The 23,432-nt window shown below is 47.8% G+C and overlaps 1 protein-coding gene and 1 non-coding gene across 17 annotated transcripts in view; one reads left to right on the top strand and one right to left on the bottom strand.

Moving 5' to 3' along the window:
- The window catches only part of PTPRT (protein tyrosine phosphatase receptor type T), a 1,080,869-nt gene that overhangs the window by 984,378 nt on the left and 73,059 nt on the right, over positions 1-23,432 (top strand). For all 16 annotated transcript variants that reach the window (XM_086702238.1, XM_086702233.1, XM_086702237.1 and 13 more), the window contains one exon: positions 12,958-13,045. In XM_086702238.1, the coding sequence (XP_086558364.1) occupies positions 12,958-13,045 (88 nt within the window). The remainder of the gene's footprint in view (positions 1-12,957; positions 13,046-23,432) is intronic.
- LOC112869751 (small nucleolar RNA SNORA43) lies at positions 4,564-4,694 on the bottom strand. Its single transcript, XR_003224408.1, has one exon. It is a non-coding gene; the product is annotated as a small nucleolar RNA SNORA43 (small nucleolar RNA).

The raw sequence follows: 23,432 nt of genomic DNA, 5'->3' as shown, positions 1-23,432 counted from the left end.
TATCTCTTTAATTAAGTATCTGGGTGACCTTGGGCAGGTCATTCTCCTGCTCTGGGCCTCCATTTCCATATTTATGCAATAAAGGAAAAAAGGGGTTGGTCAGAGTGATCCAAACAATGCTTATGTCCTGCATATTTTGTGAGCCTAAGGAGGAACTGATTGTCCCGGACTGATAGTCCAGCTAGACCCCTTTCTGGGGCTGCCACCCCCATAGTTACATGTCAAGTCCCAGCAACCGTGGTTGACCAGGGGCCCTGGGTTCCTAGGAACTCAAGGAGACCTAAGGCTAATTAACCTCACCTGTCATACAAATAGGAAGTTTGGAGGTTTTCAGTCTTAGCCACACATTAGAATTACCTAAGGAAGTTTTAAAAATGTCAATGCCTAGGCTGTCCTTCAGATTAATTAGAATTCCTAGAGGTGGGATCCAGAGATCTATATTTTCTAAGCTCTCCGGATAACTATAATTACTTTCAAGGTTGAGGGATGCTGGCCTAAGGAGACTCCTTGGAGTCCCCAGAGCATGCCCTGCCTGTGCCCCCAGACCTATCACCTCACTACTCTCCTTGCTGCTGGTCACATCTGATGCCATGGGGCATGTGATAGCCACTCACAGAGGCGATAGAGCACAGCCATGTTGAAACTAAGGGGCTTCTGCTCATGATCTTGGACTGCAGAGTCTTCTTCCCTCTTTCCTGTCCTGTTTTCCCAGCCCAGTTTCTCCTACCCTCCCCAGCTACAAAACAAAAGTCTTAGCACACTAACAAATGCTGAGATGTTGGCTGGAGAGAAGAGTTGCCTAAAGCCCAGACATCATCGTGGTCAGAAGAGCAGCAGGCTCAAGGAAGATGAGGAACAACAGGAAGGGGTGACTTTGTCATGGGGAGAAGGGAAGCCTATTAATCCCAGTTCAATCCAGCCAGTCTGTCATCGTAATGAATGATGAGCCCAGTAGGGTGACCAGAAGGTATCTGGTTATTATAGCCCCATGAAGACTATTTAAGGCAACAAGGAACAGCTGTGAGGAATAGGATACAGCCTAATGAAGAGCAAACATTTGTTCATTCTCCAGCTCTGGACAGACACACTGCGTGCATGGCGCCTGTTGGGTGAAGCCAGTGTTGTCATGTGTCTGCTAGTCGTCTGTGGGTGACACTGGCAGGCAGCCTTCGGATGGGGCATAACCATAAAGATGGATGCTTCAGGATGCCCCAGTGCCCTCTTGTCTGCTCGGAGCCACCTGAACAGAGGCAGAATAGACCTTCACAACTTTTCTCTCCTCGGTTGATGAGGTTAGTCACAGAGCATCCCACTGCAGGTGATTCCTGAGAGATCTGGTCTACCTCCTCAATAGTTTACGAGTGAGAAGAGAGATTCTGAGGAGGGGCCTGGGGAGTTAGCAGATGCCCCAGGGCATGAAAGGGAAAACCATGGCTGTTCTCCAACTGTGGGAACTCATAATGACCAAAATAGGAAGACTTGGATTCCACCTGCTCATATCACTCCACTCCTCATGGGTTAAATCGAGGAGAAAATGGGCCATTTCCGGAGGGTGGCCCAAAGATATCAGTAACCCACGTGGGTTCAGACTTGAAAGATTTTCTAGCAGGAATAAAACTCATGTAGGAGAGACTATTAATGCAGTGTTTTCCTTTGAGCTTATTTTTATTTTTCTACTTAGAATTCTGTTTGGAACCCAAAAAACAGTATTTTCTGTGTTTGGTATGAGAGCCCTCCCCAACCAAGCAAGCAATTTTCAGATGGTACCAGAGAAAAATTCCCTTGACTAAGAGTCAAGACTTGGTTTTCAGTCTGTTTCTGACATACTGGGTGGTCTTGGATAAGATTGCTCCCTCCCTGGGTCCCCACTTATCTCCTGTGAGATATTTGGCTGTGTGGAGTGGACTCCTAAAGCTTCCACTTCATTTGGCCAGAAATACTTACTGAGTACCTACTGTGTACCTTACCTTACACTGTTTGGAGACCTAGAGATCATTAGAAAGCTCAGCAAAGGAAATAAGAAACCCTACGTTAAAGGAAGATCGTGGTCTTAGTACACCATGTACTTCTATAACAAACTCTAGTTAAAATGTTTTGTAGCACGTGGGGAAGGGCAGTCCAGGATGAGTGTGTGGGAGGGTGGTAGTATTGTTTATTTTTGCTTTTTGTCAGTTATTACTGTCAAGATCAATCAGAATCTTGACAAAAGATGAGACACTGCATTGAAGAAGAGTAGAAGAAGGCTGGGTAGAGGAAAAGGATGGGTGGCAGAGGGAATCTTGTGCTCAGGGTCTTGGAAAAAAATCATTGACGTGTTTCAAACCACTTCTTAGAAGGGAAACATAGTTGTTTGCCCATGAAAAAAGAGAAATAAAAATGAAGCCAGGTGGGGAATTCACACCCTTTGCCTAGTTTTCCTGGACAGAATTAACAAGGCAGTAGTTTAACAGCCCTCCCTCAACTCTGGCTGACTCTGTTTCAGGGAGAGCTGTTGGCCCAGAGACAGCCACGCAGAAGCTCGTGCATGAAGACAGAGACAGTATGTGGAGGGGTCCAACAGTCTGTAGCCTAGAATGGGATGCAGGAATCCCCCAGATCATGGTCTCAGAGCTGGGAGGAAAAGAGGGACCCTAGTGTGAGCTTCTTTGTTAGACTATCGGCCTCATGAAGGCATGGACCGGGTCTTACTCATCTCTCTTCTCTGAAGCATCTGCAAAATAGTATATAAATACTAACTATTAACTTAATGGAATTACAGAGTGCTGGCAGAAATCTTTGTAATTAAGAATAGTTCCATCCGGGGCAGGGGGCAGGGGGTGGGAAGCAGTATTGCTTAAAGAAAGATACCAACGTAGAAAGACTCGCACATCTCTCGCTGTCTCTATAGGTACACTGAGTTTCTGCCTTAAAATCTAAGTTGACTCTTCCCCAGGAACGTGTTGTTTCTGTTTACCTTACTGCCGAAGACAGTGGCTCTCAAACTGTGATGGGTGTCAGAATCACCTGGAGAGTTAGTAAAGAACATTAGGACACAATGATAGGACCTAGGTCCCATCATTGACACGGGACAGGACCCAGCCCTCTGCATTTAACCAAATTCTTTAAGGAGATTTGAATCACTACCAGTTTGAGAAACACTGCCCTAAAATTTGTTTTTAAAAGAGACCTTGTAGCTTTTCAGGGGACTTTTTAAATGGTGCTTTGTGACTCTGCACACGGACACACGTGTACTCAGCTATTCCACCTTGATCAAAGCTCCTGTCACAGACAAGTACCCCATCTTGCTGCCATCTGATTTTCTACTCAGCTTCCCCAGCAGAACTCATAAATTACCGTCTATTTAGTGACATGGTCGCAATAATATTTGCTCTCCTGATGCCACTCTGAGTAGATATCATCAGTCATCCTCTCCTGCCTTCTCTATCCACATTTATAATCCCTAAGGCATGTGGTTTTCAGCCCAGAAAGAAGCATTCATTGCGAGCTTAGCCTCTGCCAGGGCCACCACTAATTCATGCAGCTCCTTAGAGTGAAATAGCGAAAGGTTCACCTGTCTCAAGATGCCTGTTCATAATATATCCAGAAATTTACATGCCTACCAGATGTATCATGCTTCCTTAGATGTGATGCTCTTGCTTTGTGCACAACCAGTACAGCCATCCACGGCGGCCCTTGCCATCTACCAGCTAACCGTGGACTTCAGTAAGTGTGGGTGTTTACCGAACTCATGGACCTCAGCTGAGATGAGACCTTGGGCTTCCTGAACAGCTCATACAACTCTTTCTCACTTCCTGAATACTCGCTCTTACCTGTTTCTAGGGTGAACGATTTGTCCTGGTTTGTCCAGGATGGTCCAAGGTGTTTTTTAATTTTTTTAAGTTTATTTATTTATTTTGAGAGAGAAAGAGAGAGAACACAAATGGGGTAGAGAGGGAGAGAAAATCCCAAGCAGGCTCCACACTGACAGCCCAGAGCCCAACATGGAGCTCGAACTCACGAACCATGAGATCACGACCTCAGCCGAGATCAAGAATCAGATGCTTAACTGAATGAGCCACCCAGGTGCCCAGGATGGTCCCAGTTTTAAAACAAAAGTCATACATCTTGGGGAGCCCTGTGGTCCAAGGCAAACCAGGATGGATGTTGTAAGGAGCCCCCATGTTTGGTCTTGTGACAGTAAACTGGATGTTTCCGATCAAAGGGAGGCAGGGAGTAAATTCCAGAAGTCAGCCACAGGCACTCAAGAGCACATTCTTGGGCAAGACTGGGATGGAAGAGTCTCCCACACCTACTGTGTGCCAGGCATGGTGTTAGGAGCCCACCAGCTATTTTGGGTAGTTTCTAATCATCACAGAACTCCATGGGGTGTATTTGTTTTTCATTTTTTTAATTTGCATGCTATAAAATCCATTTTGTGGGGAAGGAGGGAGGTGTACCGCTCTATGAATTTTAACAAATGCACAGAGTCATGTAAACAACAGGATATATGAGAGTTCCATGGTCAAAAAAAATAGTCAAACCTTTCCCCCACCCTAACCTGAAGGGTGTTTTTTTTTTTTTCCGGCTTGTTAGGCTACAAATCATTCTTAGTGGTCACTGTTCTGAGCACTGAGCATAGAAATAGCCACTTTCTCTTTGCCCCAGTGTCACAGGTGCAGCAAAGCAGAGCAGCTGTTCTCACCCACTGAGCCACCCAGCCTGGAGGCCTGGCTCAGAAACATGGCAGAGCTGTGAAGGGTGTACTATTGACTCAACTTTTAGAAAGTTTATTGAGACTGGAAGTGATGGAATATTCATTCTAGTGTGTCTGCCTTTTGCAAAGCCCTGCCTTTCCCCTGACTCATATGCACAGTGGGTGGGCAAGAGGTATTCTTGACAAGATAAATGAATGAAAGACCCAGGTAAAATGGTGCATCCTTGGTAAAGACTCTCTGGAGTCTTCCCTCCACTGAGAGAATGCCATGGTGGGCAGGGATGCAGGGAAGTCCTGGCCAGCTGGACTGCTTAGGCAGGAAGGAGGCCCTCGGCTGTGCCCCGAGGCATCAGCCAGGAACTGCCTGGTCAGCATTCTCTGGGCCTGGTTTTGCTGTACCCCAGGGCGTATCATATCCAATTATCTCCAGGAATACAGTCAAGCCAAAGGGAGGAAGAGGGGAATCATAAGTGACAGAATCTGCTGAGGATAGTGAGTGAACAGGTAAATGAAATGGACCAGGACACTCTCAGCCTTGAATTGGAGGTGAGTTGCTCTTGGAAGCTCTGTGTTTTGACGTCTCACTATTTGGGCATAACTCAAAGAAGCGTAGGTACAACGAAGAGTGTCCAAAGAAGGATAGCAAGCTCCAGAAAGGACCCTCATATCTCAGGAGGGCCAAACCAATAGGTAGAAGGAACCAGCCAGGCATCAGGGGGCAATTCTTAGAGCAGGGACCAGAAGTAGTAAGTGGGGAAATAGGTAGGTTGAACAAGCCTATGAACTGATTCAGCACAGCAGAGCCCATGACCCCTACTGTGGTCTCGATAGGTACAATGAGTGTCTGGCTTACTGAGTTCCATGGCTGGGAGCGAGGACGGATGGGTGGGCAGGTGGGTTGCAGCCACAGGGAGAGTTAGTCTGGAGTAGGCACCAGAAAATAATTTTATCCCAAAGTCTGTGAAGCCCGTGAACAACGATGAAGGGAGGGTTTGAGACACAAGAGCTCTTACCGCTTATCATGCTGCTGGTACTGGCTCAGCCTCCTCACCTTAAAAAATGTTCAAAGCATTTTCATCGACCTAGAAGAAAACATATTCTTGGTGTTGGTCCACTGACTGCCATTCTGAGCTATACCCTCCCCATCCACATTGTGCAGCACTCACTTGCTCTCATCCTCCAGGCCCCGGAGAATGCCCCTTCAAGTTCTAGAACACACCAAGCTCCTTCCATCTCAAGGCCTCTGCACTTGCTCTTCCCTCAGCCCTGGAACATTCTTCCCCCAGCTCTTGCCATGGCTGGCTGCTGCTCATCATTTAGTTTTCAACCCAAAGGTGTCCATAAGAGACAAGTAGGAATACACCTGGAGTTGAACAAGCCGGGTTTAAAACCTGCAGGACATCTCAGGAAGAGGATGTGAGAAAGGCCTCCCAGGCTATGGGCTATGTCAGGTGATTTGGGGCTTTGTTCTGGATTGGATGTTGTTAGGAAGTGGTAAGATTGGGTACCTTGATAGATCTTAACTCTAAGAAAGGGACGCCAGACAGAAGCCAAAGCTATAAGTGGCAGAGAAGCAGCCATAACTTATATTAGCCAGGATAGGGGGATGTTATTTATTTATTTATTTATTTATTTATTTATTTATTTATTTATTTATGGTTTGGACAATGTTCATATGTTTCTGTGTTTAGATATGACTACACAGTGGTCATGTTTTTGCCTTGCCCCGACCTGGTCTCAGAGAAGCCTTGTCTGGTGTTGCAATTTTGCGAAATTGTTTATGTACAACAGTAACACAGCAAGGTCCAGCTTTGAGTGCCAGGCCAGCTGCTAGAAGTCATGGGCTGTTTCTTTCCTTCTCAAATGTCTCCGTTTTGAAAGGTCCTGCACAATCCACTCAATCTGAATGGTCTCTTCTTCCTAGTTGTCTCTCCCGGCCCCTTATTTATCGCCTTTACAGCACTGGTTCTAAGCAGTTATTATCTTGTCTGTTTATTGTCCACACCTTCCCACAACTAGAGCAAAGTTCATGAGATCTTGTGTGCCGTGACCATTGCCGTTATTTCTGAGACCTAACATCCAGATGGTCACCGCGGAAAGGAGGAAGAGAGGGAGGGTGGGAAGGAGGCAGCAGGGGCAGATTCACTCAGCTTGCATTCCTAGTCAAGTCATTTCCTGTTTCTGGACCTTACTTGACTGATCTCTAAAGTGAGGCAATAGTTTTCTCAAAAGAACCTTCCAGGTGTGACTTTTGAGGATTCTATGAATACCACAGCTCAGACCTCCAGGGATGAGGACATCCCCAAATGCATCCTTCGGGACCAAAAAAAAAAAAAAAAGAAGAAGGAAGGAAGGAAGGAAGGAAGGAAGGAAGGAAGGAAGGAAGGAAGGAAGGAAGGGGAAAAGAAAAGAAAAGAAAAGAAAAGAGAAAAGAAAAGAAAAGAAAGAAAGAAAAAGAAAATGATTGCCTTAGAACAGCAACACTGTTGAAGTGTAGGAAACATATCCACACACAGAGAAGAGTGTGAAATAGAGCCCACACCCTCAGGAGAAGAGGAGAAGAGGGAAGCCGAGAGTGATAATGGATGAATATAATGAGATGGCAATTTTGGTCTGAAAAGAATGTGATTAGCTCCTAATGACTGCCACCATTCCCCGGTCAATCTACTGTAACTAGCTGCTAATGTAAAAATAATGCCCCTTGGCTGGCTCCCTTTGAAGATGGAGAGAAGTCTCCCTCATACTTTTACCCCCTCTTATTTTTTTTTCCTTCAGGAGATTATCCCCTATTACACCGCAGCTCCCTAAAAAGGGAAATGGATGTGTGATCAAAGTCAGCCAATAAGGGGGTCATTACAGCTCACTCCTGGGAGGCTCTGTTAGACCTTGCCTCCTCTGCCTAGGTCAACAGCATCACAGCCCTTGGGCTCACACCTTCCCCCAGCCCAGCCCCACCAAGGGACATAGGCTCCCAGAGCTGTGGCAGAGGCCCATGTGGTTTCCCACAGAGTAGGGCCACTCATCACAACTGCTTTTGTTTAGCTTAAGGTTTTCCAGATGGTATCTGAATGCTGGGTGCATCCTGAGGGCCATGGCAGATTTGACAGGACTCCCAAATTGCCATTTAAGGACGTTGCAGGTGGACAGGGACCTTCATCAGATCTCTGCAGTGTCACAGCACAGAAGGTACATGCTTATGCCGTGGGGCCCCCTTGGAACAGGGCAAAGTACATGGAGGCAGAGGACACAAAACACTGTCCAAGCTGTCCAAAAGTGGGACCGGAAGCATTATGGGGAAGTGAGCTCTCTGTTGCTGAGGGTATCCAAGTAGCACATGCTATGCATCAGCTTATCAGCTGCCTAGAAGGCCACTAGGGGAGGGAACACAACCAGATGATTTTCAAAGTCACTTACGCCTCTGAGATTCCAGAGAATGTGCAGAAGCCATCCCACCCACTAATGTTTTCAGCCATCTGCCCAATCTATTCATTTATTCCAAAGGGGATTCAGGCACATATGAAGTACAAGGCCAGTATTCAGACATGAATAAGATGCTTTTTCTGGAATAGCCCATCAACAAGTTAAGAGACAAGATTTTCAAATTAATAGATATAAACAAGCCCATCTGATAATAGAAGTGATTTACTAGCTGGGAATGAAGCAGAGTGGTGGGAGAGTGAGCAAGGAAGGTTTCACAAAACAGATTTTTGAGTTGGGTTTTGTAGGGTATGTAGGAGTTTACCAGACAGACTCAGGTGGAAGAGAATTTTAAGCAGAGGGAACAGCATGTATAAATTCAGTCTCAGAAGTTTGAAACACCTGAAATTGTCTGTGGCATTACATTTGGTTCTTTATCTGTGGAACGTTAATATAAGGACAAGAAATGAGGCTGGAGGGGCATGTGGGGTGAAGTCATTAAGGACCCTATGTTAAAGACTTTGGAATGTATGCTGAAGATAATGGCAAGGGGAGTAACTGGGTCCTATCCGCATTTTAGAAAGATCTCTCTGATTATAGTAAAGAATGGATTGGAGGGGACAAAACCAAAGCAAGAGAAACCAGTGAGGAGACTCATGGGAAAGTGTCTCTCCAGGTAAATTTGCTATTTGCAAGAACCATGGCTGCTCATTAGAATCGCCCAGGGAGTTTAAACACTGCTGATACCTGTGTCCCATCCCCAGAGAGTCTGATTGAATTTAATAGGCTGTGGCTTTGGGAGTTTTTTTTTTTAAAGCTTCCCCAGATGGTTCTAATGTATAGCCATAACAAAACCTTAAGCTAACTGTAACCTAAATCGTAGCACAGAGTAGGTATTCAACAGATTTTTTCCAAAAACATCATTATGAAACTATTTGGAGTGTCCTGTTCTTGGCTTCAGACCACTTTTAGGTGGATATAATTGAATGAACAATTGGCTTTTATCACAGAGGGTTTTGCATAGAAAATCCATGCCTAGGAGGTGCCAGGGTGGCTCAGCTGGTTAAGCGTCTGACTTCCGCTTAGGTCATGATCTCCAGGCTCCTGAGTTTGAGCCCCACATCGGGCTCTGTGCTGACAGCTCAGAGCCTGGAGCCTGCTTCAGATTCTCTGCCTCCCTCTCTCTCTGTCTCTCCCCCACTCACTCTGCGTCTCTCTCAAAAAAAAAAAAAAAAAAAACACTTAAAAAATGAGAAAATCCACCCCCAGATGGGCTTCTTGGTGGCTCACTCAGTTAAGCATCTTACTCTTGGTTTCAGCTCAGGTGATGATCTCATAATTCATGGGATCAAGCCCCAAGGGGATTCTCTCCCTCTCTCTCTGCCCCTCCCCTGCTTGCGCTTGCTCTCTCTCTCAAAATAAACATTTTTTAAAAAAAGAAAGAGGGGCACCTGGGTGGCTCAGTCGGTGAAGCGGCCGACTTCGGCTCAGGTCAGGATCTCACAGTCCGTGAGTTCGAGCCCCGCGTCGGGCTCTGTGCTGACAGCTCAGAGCCTGGAGCCTGTTTCAGATTCTGTGTCTCCCTCTCTCTGACCCTCCCCTGTTCATGCTCTGTCTCTCTCTGACTCAAAAATAAATAAACGTTAAAGAAATTTTTTTTTTTTAAAGAAAGAAAGAAAATCCACCCCCAGAGTATCAGCTCAAACCTTGAGAAGCCCAACATTGCCAGTGAGACAGCACAGCTCACCATTGCAGAGAGTCAAGAATGTACAGGCTTGGCAGCTTGTCTGAAACATCTGGCACTACCTGGCTGGGGGAGGAGGCCCAGGGCTGGGACCTTTGTTCCAGGAGTTAACATGCAAAAGCAAGAACCACATGAGGTCTAGAGATGTCCCGTGCTGGTGCAAGAGGGATGCGGGGTGATGGTCATTTGTAGTGAGGAGTAAGAGGAGGAGGAGAGAGGAGAAAAAGGAGAGACGGGCCCTCCATTTGTAAATGAGCACTTTCTTACCTCCATAGTACTTTTGTCACACTCACGTTTAGGGCAGAGACTGGTGCCCAGAGCCTAGAACCTGCTTAGCTTCTCCTCCAGGGTGCCTGAGGGTTTAGGCCACACAAACAACAAAATGCTGATCACTTAATGGCTGGGAAGACACTCGGGCGCCCCGGTCTGAAACCCTGGGGCGAGCTAAGTCGGAGAACACAGCTTAGCCAGGCAGCCCCCTCAAGGGCCTCCCACCCCGTCTGCATTCCACCTGGAATAGCCAGATAGCAGAATGAGCACCAGTTCTACCTACCCAGGCACCACGTAGTTGAGGATCATGGTTATGCTTCTAGAAAAAAAAGGTCAGCAACATACAGCCACAGGCTACATCCAGTCCAACGCCCACCGTGGTAAACACAGCTTCATCAGAACAAAGCCACGCCCATGTGTTTGCATTTTGTCTGTGACTGCATTTGCTCTGCAACAGTAGAGGATGAGTGGTTACAACAGAGAACGTGGCCTGCAAAGCCCAAGCTGCCCCCTCTCTGACATTACAGAAAGTCTGCCAGCCTCTTCTCTAGAAGACCCACCCAGATTGGCTTATTAACACATGGGAGCCTGGAAGCAAGAAAGGGGGTATCGTGGATGGGCTGGGCTTTGAACAGACAGTGGTCCCGCTTGCCTATAAAACACAGCCCACTGATTGGTGGAATTTCTGACCACTCGGCTCACACACTGCTTGTCTTGGCTGAACATGGTAAGGGATGGATGAGCAAAGGCAAGGCCAGTGCAACAAGATGAGTGGACGCTCCGCTCCCCTGCACTGCAGACAGGGTGCTGTGTAGATGGAGGGCAATGCAAATCCAGCCTCAGAAGCAGTGTGGCGCCCATGAGCAGGGCATTCAGCCCACTCTACAGGGTGCAGGGTGGGAACAGAAATCAAAATGTAGCCTGGCCTTCATGCTTCTGCAGACTTCCTAAAGTGGCTCCTGCTCCCTTAAATGCCCACCTTCCTTCCCTGTGTAAGTGACTGCCCCCTCCCCTGTGTCTCCGTGACGCTTGGCTCATAACTCTGTTGATTGCTCCACATGGCGGTTGACTTGTCTGTCTCCTCTTGGACTGATGACTCCCATACCTTCCCTCCCCCTGTGACTGTGAACCTCTGCCTCCAGCCTCCTTCTCAGCATCTCAGCTTGGACGTCAAGTAATCAGCCTCAACATGGCTGCTGTTGCCGGAACATCTCAAGAAGCACACTGTCCTCGACAAGGGCGAGCCACTGTTCTGAGCACTTTGTGTACCCAAAACACAGCACAGAATTCCCGCCTCCCCACCTCTCTTTCTCCCCATCTGTTTCTTCTCCATCTCCACAAATGGCCTGGCCCTCCACTCAGTTCTTCAGGCCAGCAGTCTGAGAGTCAGCCTTCACACCCCCTTCCCTCATAGTCCACACCTACAGCAGATGTGTTGGTGGCCTGCCCGTGTCCCCTCTACTCTCAGTGTTCCCACTCATGCTCACTCAATGCCCGCCTTCCAGAAGCACCTGTGGCTTTTCGCCTAAGGACTTCCTTAACACAAAAGAATATGCACACCTTGCCTGCAGAGCATAGCAGAAGTGCCAAGGGATTTCCTAAGAGTTGTCCTCAACCAATGGTATATCGGAATTGATGGGTAAATACTCCAGCATGAGATGGGCCTGTGAGATCAAACCCTGGGTGGACACAGCAGTGACCTGCTCATTGAGGTACCCTGGACCAACTTCCTTCCCTTGATTGCCTCACTTCCCCCAGTCTTCCACCCATGGGCCTTAGGATTGCCTCCCAGATAAGATCTTATATTCAAATGCTTGTTTCCCAGTGTGTTTCTGAGGGAACCAAAATCTGCAATATTCAGTGGAACGTCCTGACAGTGATCACTTCTAACCACGTCCACTGCCACCATCCTGGTAAAAGGTCCAAGGTACCATCATCTCTTACCTAGACTATTGCAACAACTTCCTAACTGATCTCCCTGCTTCCTCCCCCGGCCTCCTAGAGCCTGTATCCCGTATGCGAGCCAGAGCATGCTTTGTAAAACATAGATCAGCCAACTGCACGACTCACATCTCTCAGTGGTCTTCCCATCTTACTTAGAGTAATACCCACCTCATTACTGGTGACCACAATGCCTTATATAACCTGAACTGTCCCAGCCTGTCCAGTTGCTTCCATCACCACCCTCCCTGCCTCATCCTTGAATATGGTCATTTGTTACCACCTTTGCACCTGCTATTCCCTCTGCCTGGAAGACACATTCTGCTTTTGGCATGACTGGATTTTTTGCATCATTAAGAAGTTAGTTACCTGTTACCTTCTCAGAGAAGCCTTCCAAGACTGTATCATCTGAAGACATTTACATCTTCCATCACTGTCCTTTTCCCTGCTTTTTTCTTTTCTTGCCTCTTTCTGGTATCTAAAATCCCATATGTTTGCTCTTTCATTTGTGATGTCTTCCAGTTGACTGGAAGCTTGAGGGGGACTTTGTCTATTTCTCTGTATCCTGAGTACCTAGAACAGTGCCAGATGCATATTAGGGACTCAATAAATATGTCGAATGAACAAATGGGTTAATGAACAAATGACTCCCCTGCTGGGCCAGATTTGGGCCCACGACACACACAAGACATCAATGGCATTTGAGTCATGAACAAGTGATTAAGTCCATGGAGGGGCCAAGTCTGTGTTCCCTCCAGGTCACATCTGAGAACACAGAACCCTTTATACTGAGTCACCCATCCCAATGGGTCTCTTTCTCCACCTGGCTCAGCAGCACATGGATAAAGTCCTTATTGCAGGCCATTCTAACCACTCTCTCCTTCTCTTTTAGGCCTTGCCAGAGGGGCAGACAGCGTCATGGGACACAGCCAAAGAGGATGAAAACCGCAATAAGAATCGATATGGAAACATCATATCCTGTAAGTGCCCTCAGGGTTTGGGGAGCAGCCAGCTCGGGGCCCATAGGGGCCCCAGGCTACTCTGGTCACACAGGAAGCACGGTTTGAGGCATCATGACTTCGGCCAGACCCCACTTCTAGGGCTGCAGGTATTATAAGGTGAGCACCTGCCAAGCAGGGCCCGTGTGGGCCAAAACCCTTAGTGGCACTGAGCCTGCAGGAGAGCATGTTTTGGGCAGAGGTAGGGAGGCATGCAAGGTCTTTGCCTTTTGCTCAACAATGAGCTTTAACATTTCTATAATCACCTCTGATGCATAGTTTGATGAAGGCAGTGGTGCAGAGCAGTTAGAGCCCCCCTGGAGTCAGACTGCCTGGGCTTCTACCCCACCTGTGGTGCCCTGAACACATTACCTCACCTCTCAAAGCTTCAGTTTCTTCACCTTTGAGATGGTAAAAATAATAAAGATAGGGTTGTTTTAAAAAGTTACATAAACCCTTTCACGGTGCCTAGCACCATTACTCTTAGCCATAGAGTTAGTTTCTCAGGGTCACTGATGAGCAGCATGGATAAGTTATCCCACCTTCTTTTAACCGGAAATCACCGAATACCCATCTGGGGACATGGAGTAAGCCAGGTTGGTGGGGGATGGGCATGATCAGATGTCCATTTTGGAAAGATCATGAGGGTAGCTGATTGGGAGGGTGGATCTGACTGGGAGAGATTGGAGGCAGAGGGACGAGTCGAGAGGCTACTGCAGTGGTCCCAGCAAAGGATGATGAGGCCTGAACAAGAACAGTGACAGTACTTGTATGTGACTGTGCCTAATATTCAGTGCTAGAAGGTGAGGGAGGGAGATATTGTAATGGACCTTCACACCATGCACAGGTCACACACAGTATTATCCCTGCCAAATATCAGTCTGTACAGCCTTCAAAGCAACATAAATACAGAGAGGACAAAGTTACCTCATACAAAATGTTGACCACGTGGTCTGACTAGAACAAGAGTCTCTAACAGCCTTTGTCTACCATGATGTAGTCAACCTGAATCTTTTAACATCTCACCAATTGTGTGTATAGCATTTCTGGTCTCAACTCTCAGGATAACCCAGCCTAGCCAAAAAAAAAAAAAAAAAAAAAAAGGAGGGGAAAAAAGGACCCTGAATAACAAATTATTTCTAGCATAGTTCAGTGTTTTGTTTTGTTTAACTGTCTAGACATTGCCTAAGAAAAAAACTTGGAGGAAGAAGGCATAAGATACAGGCAGCTTGCAAAGGAAGAAAGAGGCAGAAGTTTTAGCTTAGCTGTTTCCTGTGCTGATTTAGGAATGGGCTATGAATGGTAGAACTAATCAGAAAACACTTATAATTTGTCTCTTGGAAGATAGTAATGCAGGCAGGAAGATTTCTTGCAAGTGAAGTGTTGGAAAGAGATGCTCAAACAATCAGGAAATGTATTATTAAGACCTGTGATGCGTGAGCTCCCTCTGAGCCAGCCCTGTGCTGGGCCCTCAATCTCTGCTCCCAGGGTCCCGTTCCAGGCACACGTAGCTTCTCACTCTGACCATCCTCTGCTTCAACACCGTGCAAACCATGTCCTAAAATACCTGGTCCCTTGTCTGTTCCCCCTATAAGACTGTGAGTTTTTGTAGGGTTCACTAAATTATAGGCTGTGAAACCTTAGGTGACCATGCCAAACCTTAGTCTTCTCTCTGTAAAATGGATACAACAATATCTTCCTCCCAAGGTGTTGTGCAGACAAGAAAAGATAAATGACTAGAACATAGTGAAGAGACAGACCCTGCCTCCCTGAGAGGCAAGAATATCCAGACTGGGCCAGGCATCCAGGCGAAAGCCTGTGGGGGCCAAGGATGAGAAGCCGAGCCAAGCTGTGTATCTTCCAGACTCCCTCCTCATCCTCAGCACCCAGTACCTTGGCTGTGCCATTGTCCTCTCTCAACTGAACTCTGCCCAAGCCTTCTTCCTGATGATGCACATCTAATCTGCCCCCCACTTTCCACCTATCTGGTATCTGACAGAAGCCAGCAGGACCTCCTCAAAATGTGAATTGGATCCTGTCATTTTCCTACTGAAAACCCTTCAACTGCCTTTCCTTCATTTCTAATTTTTTTCCACTTGGCATTTTTTTAAATGTAACATTTATTTTTTGAGAGACAGAGTGTAAGCAGGGGAGGGGCAGAGAGAGAGGGAGACACAGAATCTGAAACAGGCTCCAGGCTCTGAGCTGAGAGCACAGAGCCCAACATGGGGCTCAAACTGATGAGCTGTGAGATCATGACCTGAGCTGAAGTCGGATGCTTAACCGACTGAGCCACTCAGGTGCCCCTCTTTCCTTCCATTCTAAGCACTTCCTACCCGAAGGCCCTCAGCCACCTCTCCACTCTCACTCCATACTGTGTGTTCTCCATCACAGTTTCCTCAGCTAAGCCATACTTCATTCAGTCCCTTGAGCTTTCTGTGCTCATTCATGCCATAGGGTCTTTGCACATTCTGTTCTATCAAAGTGCCCTTCCCTCCTCTCTTTGTTCTGCTAAGTTCTACTTATTCTTCAGATCCTACTTGGTCACCACTTCCTCAGGGAATTCTTCTGACCCTTCACATTTGGTCAAAACCTCATTATTCATTATTCACTCCTTGAGCACAATGTATGTCTTATCATCACTGTGATTTGAGAGGCATTTGGATGACTGTCCGTTGACTGGCTGTTTTCCTCACTGAAAAATAGATGCTGTGTGACAGCAGGTGGATGACTGTCTTATACTTCTGTGTCCCCAAACCTGGCATATGACTGGAACTTAGTAAATAGGAACTTAATGTTGGCAAGCAGACGCTCTGCAAAACCCCAAAGGGCTTGAGCCATGGCCCTCTCCCTTCTGGCTTCTCAAGTAAAATAGAAAATACGCAGGAAGGTTGGAGGGAGAAAGACTGGAATAGGACAATGTGGGGCACGGTGATATGCTGGTAAGGAAGACAGTCCTGAGCCTGGGTGGGGGCAGAGACACAGGACACAGGAAGGGGCAGAAAGAGAACAGCCCTGTCCTCTGTGAGAGCTGTACCTTGGACGCAGGATTCCAGGTAGCAAGGAAAAACAATGAAAGGGATTAAACTCCACCACTGGGGGTGCAGAAGATGCTATCAGCACGTGTCCCACCCATACCCCACAGCCTCACCAGCAGGCAGTCTGGCATCCTGGACCAAGACTAGGGTGAGCAGGCAAGGCACCCACAGTGCAACATTCAAGGAGATGCTACCCTCGGCTGCAGGACCCTGAGAGCGAGCGCCCCCTTGAGGTGTGTGCCCTGGATGCCTCACTAGATTCCCCCTCGTGCTGCCCTGTCTGCCTTTCTTCGCCTGAGGGCTTGCTGCAAAGCTGGGGCAGGACTCTCCGTGCCCAAGGCAGTCTCTCCCTGGCCGGTGAAGTAGCCCAGCTCCTCACCATCCCACGGAGGCTGTGTTCTCCACCTTTTCCAGACCCCACAGGGACTGGGCAGCAGCTGTCCACCACAGGAACGAGCTTGAAAACTCCCCCTTATGGGGGCTACCTCCTCGGCCATCTCACTGTCCCTTCCTCACTGCTGCCCCTGCTCCTTTACAAACTATGTGCCCTGGAACCCTCTTCTCACATCCACTTCTGGGCAAACCGAGAGGAGGCAGAGGGAATTCAGACACCTAACGATACCACCTTGACGGGCTGGAACAAGCCTGAATCTCAAGGGTCAGTAATTCTACAGTATACTGTGGCCGGAGTGGGTCTGCGCTCAATACAAAAGGAGACAGTATCAGGCAACCAGTGCATTCAAAAGCCCTGGAAGACATACCGGGGAACCGAGCAAAGAAAGAGTCCTGGAATTGAAACGAGAAAGGTGAAAAGAGAAACAGCCCGGAGGAACAGGAAGTGTTCCTGCCCTTGTATGTGTCCCTCCCTAAGGCAAAGTCTGCCGTGGTTTGATAAATAGAAATATTCTTGGCACAAGAAGAAAACCGGGTGTGATTAGCATCTTAAGGAACCCAGAGCTCCGGGAGGCTGGAGTGGAGGACAAAGGCCCAGGCCAGGAGGACAGAAAAGATTAAAGGGGGGAGAGAAGGAGGGGGGGCACTGCCTGCAAATGAAACAATGAAAGAGAATCCCTGGCTAAATAACCCCTTTCTTCCAAATGAGGCTGTTCAGAATTTAGTAACAGAGACAGTGGGGCTTCCAAGGGGTGAAAGCGGCAAGGAAGCGAAAGGGAAGGAAATGAATGGGGAAACAGAACAAAGAATTCTTTGCTCTCAAGCAGCTCTGGGCAGAGACTGTGGACAAGGGGAAATTTCTAGAATACCAAAGCATTCCCATGCAGAAGTTCTGGTGGGGGCTTCCTGGACTGCTGGAAAGAAGTTACACTGAGGACAGGAAGTGAGCTCAGGAGTTGCCAATGTCATCAAATGAGGCTCCCCTTCTGGTATCCATCAGGGTCCCAGCAGGAAACAGATGGGGCCCTCAAGTAGGATGATTTGAACAGAATTTAATCAAGTGTTGTTTGTATAAAGGTGGGAGCTAGTTCTAAGGAGATGGCAAGGAACAGTGCAGTGCTTGAGGCTAAATACTCCCAAGGAGAAGCTGCCAGAACCCCCAGAAAGAGAGAGGACCTGGCCGGAGGCGTGGCCCTCAGGGGCATTGCAGCCAGCCCCAGGTGACCCCAGCAAGCAGGGCTGAGGAAATGAGCACCTTGATGGAGTTCTCTGCTCATCCGGTCTTCTGCAGGTGCTTTGCCATTGGCCACACCCAACCCAAAGCCAGAGAATAAGGGAATCTGCAGACCTCATCCGCTGGGCCCCCGTGTACTGGAATATTGGACATGGCTCCAGGCAGAGGTGGGGTTCTGTTCTCAGTTCAGCCCTTGACCTTCTGCATGTGACCTTCAGTGAGGTCACTTCATCTCTCTGCCCCTCAGTTTCTCCATGCACAGAGGGCAAATTAAGATGAATGAAAACCAAATCTAAATGTGGTATACAGAGACTTTTAAACCCCGCTGAGACTTAGTCCAGCCTCTTTGAATTCACAGGCACGGAGCGGCGGTCCAGAGATGTAGAGTCCCTGCCCAGGTCACACAGCAAGTGTACAGGACAGCCACAGCCAGCACTCTGGTCCCATGCTGTCAGGGTCCCACATGGTCCCTGGCAAGGAGTCCTTCTGCATCAAAATACATCATGTTCTTGGTGCAGGTGGTGGGGGGCAGATGGGACATGCTAAGGGCTCTAACCTCAGAAAAATGGCAGGCTGGGATGAGCAATTCAGAGAGGCCATTCTCACTTCCAGGGAGGAACCCAGATTCGGAATAAACCCAGAGGCTTTTCTCTGCTGACTCCTGGGAGACAGCACTGGGATGACAAAATGGGTGCCTTTTTCAGTGCTCCCAACACTTGGCCCCCTCTTCTCCTTTGCAGTCTCTGAGGGTGGCCCTTGCCTGGGTCCCACAAATGGGTGCTAGGGCAGAAGTCATCAGTGCCCTTGTTCATCACAGGACTTGTTCTGGCCGCTGGAGCCCCCTCTGCCGGCTTGCAGGGCAGGCCGGAGGTGCTAGGACACGAACCATCCCCAGGAGCAGCCCCAAGCCACTGACAGGGAGCGGGTGCTCCCACACTGGCCACTGTCCCCTCAGACGGAAAGACTTACTGGAGCTTCCAGCAGGGCGAAGCCACAGCTATCTGCGGTGGCAGCTTGCTTGAAGACACATCCCTTACCAGATGCCTTCCTTTCTCCGTGTCCTTCCCATTCCCCTTCCCAGCGTCACCTCCCATACCAGCTACTTGCGCTCAAATCCTTGTCTCAGCTTCTGCTTCCAAAGGAACCTGAATGAGAAACCCTCCTCCTTCCCTCCAGAAAGTTCCCTCATTGACTGGGTGAAGGCTGGACAGCCTGCTTAGGATGAAGCAGTAAGTGCATCAGGTAGGCCACTGTGCCTGTGACTTCTCCAGGCGCTCTGCCCTGCCAGGCCTGACCCCTCTGCCTGCCAAAGGCTCCATGTAGGGCCCTGCAGAGGGGAGCCGCCCAACCCAGCCAGCACAGAATGGGCAGAACAAGGAGGTATGGAGACCGTCGGGCTGTTTCCCTCCCCTTCCCCAGCCACCCTCTCTCTTGATAATGGTAATTCAATCAAGATTGAATGTGCAGACCTTTAGCTTCAATGAGGTACCCAGGCAGTCTCAGCAGAATTGTCTCCCCCCTCCCTACCCACTCGTGCAAGATGATGGCATTAACATTTCCAATCCTTCTAGGAAATGATTTTTCAGCTCCGCAGTTCATCGTAATGAGCCAAATCTCTTTTCTCTGAAAAATTACACCTTTTCTTTACCTTCCTCAGTGCCCGGAAGACAGGAAGAAAGAACATCATATATCCAAGTGATATTCTCTCCCCAGCCCCACCTCTCTCAAGTGATTCTCTCTTTAAGTGGATTCTACTCAAGAAGACCCATTTGTTGGGTTACTTTTGGTGGGGGAGGAGGGGAGGAGAGGTTGTGGTTTGTCTGCAGAGTGAGAGCTGCATGCAGGAGGAAATAGCCCTCTCCTGCGGGGTGGGTGTGGCAACACAGTGGGATGGGCAGTGTTGGGACTGGAACTGGCATGGAAGGGGTAGATAGGGGCAGTGGGTCTTGGGGTTCCAGGAGGAGTAGGGATCCCACCACTCCATGAGAAAGCTCTCGATCCTACATCTTCTCCTGAGTTGTTAAACTTCTTGGAGCCTTGAGTTTCTCATCCTCCAAGTGGGGTGATGATATTTAGAGAGACTTCACAGGGTTACTATGAGAATCAAGCGGCTGAGCCTCCATAAGCTTCTAAAATGGTACCTGGAGGGAACATCCTACTCATTGCCCATGGGTAAGTTCCTCTGCCTCACCACCCAACACAGGCTGGGTCTCCAGTCTCAGGGCCCAATTCCAGTAAGATAGTTTGGTCTTTCCCAAGACAGATTGAAGTGAATAACCAGGGCACTTCGATGCTACATAATTGGACACCGATCTGCACACCCAGACGTGAGGGCGCATCAGCATCTCCTAGGGGGCTTGTTAAACTATGTATTTCTGGGCCCCACACTGCAGTTTCTGGCTCAGCAGGTCTGGGCTGGGACTCAAGAATTTGCATTTCTAGGGGCGCCTGGGTGGCGCAGTCGGTTAAGCGTCCGACTTCAGCCAGGTCACGATCTCGCGGTCCAGGAGTTCGAGCCCCGCGTCGGGCTCTGGGCTGATGGCTCAGAGCCTGGAGCCTGTTTCCAATTCTGTGTCTCCCTCTCTCTCTGCCCCTCCCCCGTTCATGCTCTGTCTCTCTCTGTCCCAAAAAATAAATAAACGTTGAAAAAAAAAATTTAAAAAAAAAAAAAAGAATTTGCATTTCTAACAAGCTCCCAGGCATTGCTGAAGCTATTGGTCAAGAGACTACATTTTGAGGACCACTGATCTAGAATAATAATTAAACTGAATTTACATATTTGTTTTTGATTTCTTACAACACCCCAGGTGCTTTCATATCTTACCTCTTTTAATCCTTGCAATATATCTACAAAGGAAGATTTGATTTTGATGTTATAGTTGGATAAATGGAGGCTCAGGGAAGGTAAGGAACATGCCCCAGGTGATATGGTTGGTCTGTGACAGAGCTCCTGCCTGCCCCCAGAGTCTACCTGATCCCTTAGTCTCTCCTGCGGAAGACAGGGCTGGCCGCCAATCTGGGCACAGGGCAGAATGGATCTGCGGGTGGGGTAAAGGGTCAGCTCTGGGAAGAGGCGGAAATTTGAGCCCAGGATCCAGGCACACTCTGCCAGTTCTGTGCACAGGAAAGAGCCTTGCACCCGAGGCCAGGTTACCTAAAATCAGCTGAATGGCTTTTGAGTAAGGGGCCCTGCCCCTTTCTGGTTCCCAGCCTCTCAGACACAATTATAATAATTATTGAGTACCTGCTGGGTGCCACACACTGTAGACAACTTCAGTATATAGGGTGCCCTTCCCTAAATAGGATGTGAAGACGGGAGCCACGGGTTAATCAGGTCGTCACAGAAATACAGCTGTTCTAAGAGCTCTGAAGATAAGTACAGGGAGCTCTCAGAGTCTGGAGTAAAGAGATCATAGGAAACTTCCTGAGTAAGGAACACTGTGCTGAGACCTGAAGAATGAGATGTTCCCAGACTTATGGAGGTAGGTTGGGGGTGTTCCTTTACATGTGCAAAGGCCCTGTGGTCAGAGTAGACATTGTGCATTTGAGCAACGGAAAAAAGAGCATAGTTATCAGCTTAGCGTTTAGGGAGGGAGATATGAGGCTGGACTGGGAAGTGGGTCCCAAACCATCAGATCATGCAAAGCAGCATGGGCTCTGGTAAGGCTTTGTTCCTTGTTAGTGGTGCCCTGAGTGGATTCATACCAGCTTGCAAGAACAGATTGTTAAATTTTCAGGAATCTTGTGAGCTAGTTGATGCCATGTTGGTAGCTTGAAATTAGTCGTGGTGGGAGTATTTATACCACAGAAATCAGCAGACTGTACCAATCAGGGCCTTTTTTTCCCTCCAGAGAGCTGTTTGTTAAACATTTAGCAGCATACCACTGGTCTTTGTCTTAAAATGACAAGGAACAGATTGATTCCAGAGGGACAGTGTTTCTGTTCCCCTGGCGTTGTGTTCGAGGGAGCTCTTTGGATCTCTATAGAGTCATTGCAGTAATGTCTCCCCTTCTCTGGCTGCCACCCGTTGTCTTCTCCCCACAAGCCCATCCTTGCCCGTCTCCCACCTCAGCTGAGAACCAGGTGGGGCCAGCCTCTGCTCACCTCACCACGGAGGGGTCTGCTTCTCCTCTGTATGACTCTTCTCAACTCCTCTCCTTGTCTGGAATATCAAACAAGGAGTACCAAATTAGCTGTTTCTCAGGCTTGCGAAATGTAGATAGAGCATAATGAACATTCTGGGCTGCCTGTAAATTACCTTGTATAAACTCCTTCCCATCGCCCGCTGCCCCATCTTTCTCCATGTGCCTGTGGATAAACACAATTTTTTATCCTTCTAATTATATAAAGTTAGAAGGAGAAGGGGATGCAGAATAATATTAGCATCTCCCAGAAGGAATAAATAAACCATGAGGACACTGCTACCCCTTGCAGTCCCTTTCTGGGGAGCCTATGGCTGAATTCTGCCCTTTAAAGTGTACATGCAGTAGCTTCTTGCCTCCACAGAAGATGAATTTTCATTTGGTACCGAAGGGCAAATGGGAACACTACATTTCTAAGCATCTCAGCCCTCCGCTCACAGCCTGCCTCACATCCAGCCCAGAGCCACCGTTTATTAATCATCTGCTTCATACCAGGCACTGTCCTAGCACTGTTTTTTTTAGAGCAGTCTTAGGTTTCAGAGGAAGGGAGCAGAACATACAAGAATTCCCATATACTGCCTCCCTCCCACCTACATTCAGATTCCCCTATTATTAACACTGTGCATGAGTGTGATACATGTGTTACAATTGATGAGCCATTATTATTGGCTAAAGCCCGCAATTTACATTAGAGTCTATTCTTTGTATTATGTAGTTCGAAGGGATTTTGAAAATGTACAATGACAGGTATTGATCACAGTATCGTACAGAATAGTTTCACTGCCCTAAAACTCCCCTGTGCTCCACCTGTTCATCCCCCAACCTAGTCCCTGACAACCACTGATCTTTTTCCTGTGTCCATACTGGAACATCCCAGAGTTGGAATCACACAGTCTGAAGCCTTTTCAGACTGGTTTGTTTCACTTAGCGGTATGCATTTAAGTTTCCTCCATGTCTTCTCATGGCTTGATAATTTATCTCTAAATACCACTGAATGATATTCCACTCTATGGATATACTACATTTGTTTACCCATTTATATATTGAAGGACATCTTGGTTGTTTTCTAAGTTTTGGCAGTTGTGAGTAAAGCTGCTATAAACATTTGTGTGCAGGTTTTTGTGTGGACATAAGTTTTCAACTCATTTGGGTGACTACCAGAGACAGCAATTGCTGGGATCTCATATGATAAGAATATTTTTAGTTTTGAAAGAAACTGCCAAACTGTCTCCCAAAGTGGCTGTACCATTTTGCATTCCTGCCATGAATGAACAAGAGTTCCTGTTGCTCCGCATCCTCACCAGCATTTGATGTTGTCCGTGTTCTGGATTTGGGCCATTGTAGTAGGCGTGTAGAGGTATCTCATTATGGTTTTCATTTGAAATTCCCTAATGATGTATGATGTTGAACACTTTTGATACACCTGCTTGCCATCTGTGTATCTTTTTTGCTGGGGTGTCTGTTCAGATCTTTTGCCCAACTTTTAACGCATTATTTTCTTGTTGTTGAATTTGAGAGTTCTTTGTATATTGTGGATACAAATCCTTTATCTGGTATGTCTT

Source organism: Puma concolor, chromosome A3 (assembly GCF_028749965.1).
Source record: "Puma concolor isolate L17-30 chromosome A3, mPumCon1.1.hap2, whole genome shotgun sequence".
In the NCBI taxonomy this organism is placed as follows: domain Eukaryota; kingdom Metazoa; phylum Chordata; class Mammalia; order Carnivora; family Felidae; genus Puma; species Puma concolor.
The sequence above is the reverse complement of the archived record's forward strand: the minus strand, read 5'-3'. Positions and strand labels throughout refer to the sequence as shown.